The sequence below is a fragment of the Galeopterus variegatus genome, unplaced genomic scaffold, assembly GCF_000696425.1.
Source record: "Galeopterus variegatus unplaced genomic scaffold, G_variegatus-3.0.2 Scaffold1707, whole genome shotgun sequence".
NCBI classification, from domain to species: domain Eukaryota; kingdom Metazoa; phylum Chordata; class Mammalia; order Dermoptera; family Cynocephalidae; genus Galeopterus; species Galeopterus variegatus.
In genome coordinates, this window is record NW_007727818.1 from 287 (window position 1) to 8,395 (window position 8,109).

General features: G+C 59.9%; 1 protein-coding gene across 1 annotated transcript; it reads right to left on the bottom strand.

The window, feature by feature from the left end:
• Nucleotides 1–4,266: 4,266 nt before the first annotated feature.
• Nucleotides 4,267–8,008, bottom strand: MRPS2 (mitochondrial ribosomal protein S2). The gene is made up of 3 exons (XM_008578523.1): nt 7,881–8,008; nt 7,013–7,142; nt 4,267–5,428 (listed from the first exon to the last, which is right to left on the bottom strand). Exons 1-3 carry the CDS (start codon nt 7,930–7,932, stop codon nt 4,834–4,836), a joined length of 777 nt encoding a protein of 258 aa, XP_008576745.1. The 5' UTR covers nt 7,933–8,008; the 3' UTR covers nt 4,267–4,833.
• Between the last annotated feature and the right edge of the window lie 101 nt (nt 8,009–8,109).

The following is an 8,109-nucleotide window of genomic DNA, read 5'->3' on the forward strand; positions in this document are numbered from 1 at the left end:
TGGGGACGTTCACCTCTTGAACAGCATGTCCAGCACCTGCCGGGTGGTGGCGAACCTCCTTTAGGTGCAGAGGAAGGCGGGGACGAAGAAGGGGTCCCCGCTCTGCAGGGCAGGCACCAGCTGATTCACCACCTTCTCCAGGGTTCCTGCCGTGACAGTCCCCACCCTGCAGGTGTCATCCAGGGCCTGGGCTGACTCATTTTCACTCTGGGTGGGAAAAGGAAGAGCAGCTCACACATAATCAGTAGCAAAATGCAGAGTCCCTGTCACCAGAATGGCAAGTGAGGACAGGGACAGCACACGGTGTGTTCCTGGATGTTCCTACAGGTGTGTGAGAAGTGACCTTGCACCTGGCCAGGCTGGGGCGGACGTGGTGGTGGAGGAATGGAGGAGGCCCTGACCCCTGGGATCGGGACTGTGGAGTGGGTCACCCCTGTCACCAGCTAGAGGCCGGTGGTGGGGGCCTGGCCTGGGCTGCCCTGGCCTGGCTGCCCGTGTTACCTTTTTTTTTAAAAGACGACTGGTAAGGGGATCTTAACCCTTGACTTGGTGTTATCAGCACCACACACTCCCGAGTGAGCCATGGGCCGGCCCCCTGTTACCTTTGGGTTCCTCCGGGCGAAAGGCCACCAGCGTGGGAGGTGAGGGCTGACCCAGCGCCTGCGGCGTTGGCACAGGCTCCCGCTCTGGGGTTTCCTGAGGCCTGAGCCTCGGCACATCGGGACACAACAGGAAAGCATGTGTCTCTCTCCAGTGACTCCGGCCAAGTGAGCTGGGTAGGGGGCTGTGTCTGGACTGTGGGTGCCTGGCAACCAGGTTCTGAGTTCTGCTGGAGCTGACTGCACGCCTCCCCCGCCACGTGCTGACCGCACACAGTTACAGCAGCACAACCGCCCTCACCCCTGGCCAGGCCTGGCTGCGGCCAGCGCCCCAGCTTTGAGGAGACAGAGCTGGGCTCAGACCTGGCTCCTCCTTCCCAGCTGTGTGACCCTGGATGGGTCACTGTGCCCCTGAGGCCATCGCATGCTCCACATGTGCTCTGGGGACTGTTCCAGCACCTGCTTCTCAGGGATGTCATCAGGTGTAGGGACCTATAAGTACCTGTATCACCTGTGACCCCAGGGGCTGGGGCCACACGTAGCTAATGCACACACTCAGCGATGGGAGAGCCACAGCGGGTGGCACAAGGAACGGCCTGGTTCCACCGTGTGATCCGGGGAGTCACTTCCCCTCTTGGTCTCATTTCCTAGTCTGCAGCACGGGAAGCTGAAATGAACCCAAACTCAGAAATCGTCCCCTCTGGCCCAAACCTTGCGGTGGCTTCTTGTGATATTTAGAGGGGGCCCAAGTGCCTCCTCCCTTCCTGTGTGGGGGCAGCGATCTCCACCTCCTGGTACCAAGTGGCTGTGTAATCCCCTCCCCTCAAAAGTGGCCTGGACTCAGTGTCTGGCCTCTAAGGACAAGAATCCGGCAAAACTGATGAGTCGTCGCTTCCGAGACTGAGTTATGAGAAGTCTGTGCCTACTGTCTGGCTCTGTCTCTCCTGCCTGCTCTCTCTCTCTCTCTCTCGTTACTCCCTGTAGGGAAGAAAGGTGAGATATTATGAGCTGCCCTGTGAGAAGGCCCAGTGGCAAGGAACCAACAGAGTCCTGGCAACGGACAGAAAAGAACTGAGACCCTTGGCCTAAACCGCAGGAGCCAGTAACAGCCGACTGAGCTCAGAGGCGGGTCCTGCCCAGCAGAGCCTCAGTGGAGCCCCCAGCCCCAGCCTCCTGAGACACCCGGGGCAGAGGCCCCCACCGACCATGACTGGATCCGTGTCCACACAGCCTGTGTGACAGTAACATCTGCGGCTGTGAGTTGTGAGTTAGGGCCATGTTGTCACACTGCAATGGGTACCAGTGCAGCCTCCAGCTCTGGGTCCTGCCTCCCCCTTGTCCTGCCCCCCAGGGCCCGGTCTCACTCACATACACATAGTCCTTCATGGCAGTGTCCAGCATCACGAGGTCAGTGAGGAATGTCCCCAGGTAGGGAACAGTGCCCTGGATGACACCCTGTGGCATCGGGTCAAGTGAGATAAGCAAGGCCTGGGCCCCTCCCCTGAAGGCTTCTTTGCTACAAACCTCATCCCACCCCAGGCCTCCCATGTGGTGTAGCCTGGGGACCTTCAGCCACCTCCCCTAGTGCCCCTCTGGCCTCCAAGGATCCCAAACTCACTCCAGTCACCTCCCAGGCTGGCATGTGGCAAATCGCCAAGGTTATGTGTCCCCTGCCCCCACATGTGCCCCAAGCCTGGCTCTGCCAAGCCCTTGCTCTGGTGGCTGCAGCCAGTCCCCCCACCACACCCCCTGGTCAGGGCATGGCCCCGCTGGGGTGCAGAGAAGCCCCGTCTAACAGGGCACTTCAGACACTGTGGCAACAGGAGGGAGGGTTGGGGCCTCCTCTCCTGACTCCCAGGTCAGCGCCCTGCCCCTGCCGGGCCTGGCCACACTCACCGTCTCCTTTAGCCGCTTCTGGGCTCTCTTGGGGTTCATCTCCAGGGTGGCAAACTTGGGGGTCCCTCCTGCCAGGGTCGAGGATGGCATCCTTGAGGCCACTGTCCCCTCAGACCTCTACTCCTTCTTTTACCCAGAGTCCCCTGTGGCCCCATGCGGGCCCCTCCCTGGCTGTTCTCCCTGCTGTGGTCCCACCTCGTCTCTGTCCCCACCAGCCTGCTCCTTTCCTTATCCCTCTCCTGAAGAGGCCCAGCTCTTTGGTGTCCACTTGCCTAGTCACCTCCTTGGTTGGGGCCACCCCTGCCCTGCCCTGTTCCTAGCACCCAGAAAAAATTCCACAGTCATCCCTCAGCAGTTCCTCACCAGCCTGCATCCAGTGTTGGTGACATGGGGACCCTCAGGGATGGCAGATGGCAGGAGCCAGGCAAGTCATGGATGTGGTTCCCGTGGGGGTTGGCAGGGAGTGTGGTGGCTCAGGGGAGCATGCTGGGTCTGCTGGCAACTTGCCAGCCTGTCCTTGCAGGGATCCCTTGGTTTGTCTTAGCCCTCCCCGGGCTGCTCCCCTCCACCGGGCCCCTTAACCAAAGACCAGAAAACAAGCCATCCCCACCTCCCTGGTGCCATTTCTGACCATCCCCTCCCCTGCATGACACCTGACATCCCGCCCAGGTGCAATCAACCCCGTGGCTGCCTAAGTGGCTTGGTAGGGAAGGTCCTCGCCTGGACTGCTTAAGAGATGGCTTGTAATGTCCCCGAGAGCGGCCCAGTCTGAGGCCCAGGAGCTGCCGTGGTGGGCACGCATCAGCAAGCTCTTCACGGGTTCTCTGTTGTTCTCAGGTTTCAAGGGTCTTGGTTCCCCCCAGCTCCTGTCCCAAGTGCCCTGGGCCAGGAGGCTGAGCTCAGGGAGATCTCCTCTGCACCCAACAAGAGAAGTATTCTGTGGGGAAAGCCCTGGAGCAGCCTCTCCCTTCACCTGCCTTAAATTTGCACCTTCAGGTTCAGGTTCGGGGATTTACGCAATGCTGGTCAGTCAGTGAGCTCACACTGGAGCTCGATGCCCTGTACATTCTACGGAGCTCCAGAAACCATGAGGACCTCCAACACACCCCCCCACCTCACCCAGCCCAGCCCTGGAAGGACAGGCTGTGCAGACACTGGGACTACAGCCTCTCACCTTCCGTGTGCTGTTCCTGCAGGCAGGACAGGGGCAGCACAGGTGCGACAGGCCTTGAGCCACAAGAAGGCCACCGTGTCCAGAGACCATACCCACTCCTACTGTCTGCATGCTCCCCAGACAGGCTCCTCAGGGTAGTTAGATGCATGAGCTGGGAACGCAAATCCTGAGAACCTGCAGCATGTCCCGGGAGTGTAGCTGTGTCCTTGCAGACGAGGGAATGTTGAGACCCGTCAGCAAGTGCCCTTCAGTCTCTCCTGCCACTCCGGGATGCAGGCTACAATGCTGCCCCCGTCTGGGCTCCCTGTGAGCCCCAGCCCTGACAATGGTGCTCCCAACTGGCTGCCACCTCTGCTGACCCCATCAAAACATGTCATACACACTGCCTGTCCCCCTGTACCCGAGGACAGAGACACTGTTTTTTTAAGATGACCAGTAAGGGGATTTTAACCCTTGACTTGGTGTCGTCAGCACCACGCTCTCCCAAGTGAGCAATCGGCCGGCCCCAGGGACACTTCGAGTGCTCCCCAGTATCCCGGGGGTGTCTGGGAAATGCCGCATCAATGACACAAGCCCATACACCTTGGAACCCAAAGCTCTAAGTCGCAATTTGCCCAAATCAAGGTTTTATTTCTGCCGGACTCATGCCGTTTCGCCTGGCCTGTCCCAACCTGGCTGGGAGCCCTGAACTGCTTGTTCCACAACGCGTAACAAAATTGCCCCTGAAACCAGGCAGCCTGGAAAGCAGTCCTACTGGAAGATATTTTGGTTAAGTAAAATTGAGTTGGTACATGATCCTTCCTAAGAAAGGTCTAGCATTAAGGTAGAAACGAAGACTTCTCAGACCCCAGCTTCCCAGTGGGTTGGCCGCAGCAGCAATCGACACACCAGGCTTCCAGGCCTTGCTGTAGCTGAATGGGTTGTTCTGGACAAGCCCTTTGCCCTCTGTGTTCTGTTCCCCACAGAAAAAATGCAGAAGACAGTCTTGGTCTGCTTGGCCCTGGGTTGAAGGGGAAACCTTGGGTGGCCATGTACTGTCACTGGTAATAAGGACCAAGTGCCTAGAAGGCCCATGAATGCTGTTGTTGGGACCTAGAGCTGGGGACAGCGATTCCCAACTCAAACAGGCGTGGCTGTTGTGTGACTTGGGAAGACAGCTTTATGTCACAGGGAAAGGCTCATGCCTACCCTGGAGGAAGGGTTGGCTGACTCCTGGCCCTGGGTCCCCTTCTGGCCATGTAGTCGGTACAGGGCCTCAACCTGCCTCCGCTTCTCCTTGGCCCGGATGACAGTTGTCTGGAAGAGCCTACAGAAGAGGTGGACGGCCGGGGGCGAGTCGTCGTTGCCGGGGATGGGGTACGTGATGAGGCAGGGGTTGCAGTTGGTGTCCACAACGCCCACGGTGGGGATGTTCATCTTGGCCGCGTCCCTCACGGCCACGTGGGGCTCAAAAACATTGTTGAGCGTGTGCAAGAAGATGATGACGTCCGGCAGGCGGACCGTGGGGCCAAAGAGGAGCGGGGCGTTGGTCAGCAGGCCGCCCTTGAAGTAGCGGGTGTGGGCGTACTCGCCGCAGTCCCGGGCCATGTTCTCAATCAGGTGCGAGAACTGCCGGTTGCGGCTCACGAACAAGATGATGCCCTTGCGGTAGGCCACGTGGGCGGTGAAGTTCAAGGCCAGCTGGAGGTGCGAGGCTGTCTGCTCCAGGTCAATGATGTCCTGGTCCAGGCGGCTCCCAAAGATGTACGGCTCCATAAACCTATGGAGACCCCCAGGCAGGTACAACCAGGGCTTGGGGCCAACACCCGCCAGCAAGACTCGGCTACTCTGTGGGGGCGCTATGGGTTGGGAGGCACAATTTGCAACCACTCCCCATGAGGACAGATGGCAGTGAGGACGCTGTTCATGAGTGATGGCCTAGGGGCATGGGACTGCGTAGCAGGGCAGCCTCGGGCACGTGGTTCACCTGTGACCCACCACGTCTACCCGTGGGGATCCTACGGAACAGCTCCATGTGAACATCTGCACATTTGGACACGGTGCCAGCAGGGCACTCTGCCCATGGCTGCTCATTTAGCACCCCACTTCTGTCTCTCTTCTCTTCCAGGCTTTACGAACAAGGCTCCTCTGCAGCAGGGCCAAAGGCCCAGCAGGGGTGTGGGTGCGGGTGTGTGATGGTGGGCAGGTGCCCGCATGCTCAGAGCATGGAGGGACTAGGACAGGAGCTGACCAAGCCTGGGAGGGGAGCCCTGAGGGCACAGACCCACTGCTGGCCTGGGCAGGGGACAGTAGATTAGTAGAGATTGCCCTGCCTCTCAGCACATGGCCAATGAGTTGCCTACGCTAGGGGTTCTCAGGTCCTCACCTCCTGTCCACTTCACTGGATTTAGTTATTTTCTCTGAACTGACTCTGCTCATTGAGGCACCAATGACCCCCATCTTGCCGAGTTCACAACCATTCCCTGCCCCTTACCCACTGCCCAGCAGCACCAGAAGAAGATGGCGTCCTCCCCTCTCCCTCCCCTCCTCTTCCCTGACTCCAAACGCTGAGATGCCTGGGCCCCACCCTGGGATCTCTCTCCAGATGCTCTGGAAATGTCCCCCTCTCCATGTGGATGGCTCCCCCAGGTCCAGGCTGGTCCCTCCCAGTATTCATCTGACCTCTTCACTGGGTGGCCAAGAGTTGAAACCTTGTGGGACCCAAGCTCATGGTGTCCCCAGGTCTCCCCTTGGTTTCCATCATCTCAGTAAGCCACCACCTGCACTGCGCTTTGCCCAGAGGTCTAGGCGACATTGCTGACCCCTCCAGCCTCACCCCCACCTCTAATCCCAACGCAAGACCCACTGGCTCTGCCCCCAACAACTTCGGTCCAACCTCCACATCTTCTGCTACTAGGAGTTGAGCCCAATGACCTTCCCCCTGGATATCTAGTCACCTCCCTCCCTGGTCCTGCCCCTAATCTCCTCCAGTCTACTCTCCAGGCAACGGTCAAAACCACCCAAAAAGCCACCTGACCGGTTACTACTCCTCCCCACAGCCTGGAGGCCCTGCACGGTCCAGTACAAGCCAGCCTCACCAGCCCCTCACCCATCCTGGGCCCTGTCCTCTGCACTCTCTTCCTCCAAATCCACAGGCCCTTCATCCCCAGCTCACCACATCTGCAGAATAAATGACTGCTCCTCTTTGGGGCTGGGTGTTTCCACCTGAAGGAGGCAGGTGCTGTGTTCACTTGAACAAAACTGACATAGGCCAGGACAAAAATGTCCTAGACCCAAGGGAGGAGAGTCCCAAGCCCTCCTGGGAACCACCACTGGGACACGCTTGGCCAGGGGCATCACCCACCTGTGCCGACAGCCAGCTTTATGTCCCAGGTGCACTCGGGCTTCAAAGAGGCTTTTCACGGAAAACAGTTCCTTGATATTGAAGAAGTCAGAGTGCTTGAGTGGCTCGTTGAGAATCTCGTCACTGAAGTCTACGGCAGGGAGGAGGACAGGATGCTGTGGTCTCCCCCCCCCCATGCCTCATGGACAGCAGAGAGTGGTGCCTGCCCACCCCTGTCCCCAAGTGTCTCCTGTGAGTGGAGGTGACACCGCTGGGGGAGAGAAGCCCATCAGCTGAAGATGCCCCAAGCCCCAGGAAAGATCTGGGAACCAGGGGGCCTTTTCAGAAGACTGAGGGCTGGAGCCAGGTTCTGATCACGACTTTGTGCCTGGGTAAGTCTGATCAAACCCACCCCGTGGTCCCCTTAATTGGAAAGCAGAGGAGAAAAGGAGAGGGGCCCAGCTGGCTTCTGAGGCCTTCCTGATAGCTCTCAGCCACCAAGTCTGGTGCTCACAGGTCCCTTGGGCCCAGGCGGCGAGCTCAGGGCTCTGTGCCTAGTGGTCTGGTGACACTCCTTAGGGAACGAAGCCCAGTGTTAACCACCATAGGGCCACTCTCCAGGGACGATTGACCTGCAGCCGGTGACAGCTCAGGAGTGGGTGGAGCCAGGTTGGGACACCTGTCGGGGGACTAGAAGGAGTTGCTGGGGGCTGGGACAAATGGCCCAGGAGGGCTGACTCAGGCACCCCTCCTCCCTCCGGTGGCCCAAGCCCCACATCCAACCACGGCTCACATCCAACCGAGGGGCACCCAGGCCTCCTGGCGTCTGGAGAGGCCTGGCCCTTCCCGTCCCACGCCCCCGTGGGTGGGCCGGGGAACCCAGTGTTACCGCTGCTGTCCCCGGGCTCGCTGACCGCAGGGTCGGGGCCGCTTCCAAGCATCCTGCGGCTCGGCCGAGCCAGCCCTGGGGTCACCTTCTGGAGGACGCCCGGCCAGCGCGGCCTGGGCCAGACACCTGGGGAGAAAGCAGACTCCTGGCGCCGCGCCCCTCCTCGCTGGGCCCGCGACGGCGCGTCCCTGCACCACGCGGCGCACCAGGCCCGGCTTCCAGCGCGCGG

What these genes read in the sequence shown, in the direction of transcription:
- MRPS2 (XM_008578523.1), bottom strand. Translation starts at nt 7,932, where the DNA reads ATGCTTGGAAGCGGCCCCGACCCTGCGGTCAGCGAGCCCGGGGACAGC. An exon ending in CGAGCCCGGGGACAGCAGCG is followed by an intron (nt 7,143 to 7,880) that starts GTAACACTGGGT and finishes TCCCTGCCGTAG; the next exon opens with ACTTCAGTGACGAGATTCTC. An exon ending in AAAGCTGGCTGTCGGCACAG is followed by an intron (nt 5,429 to 7,012) that starts GTGGGTGATGCC and finishes GGGTCTCCATAG; the next exon opens with GTTTATGGAGCCGTACATCT.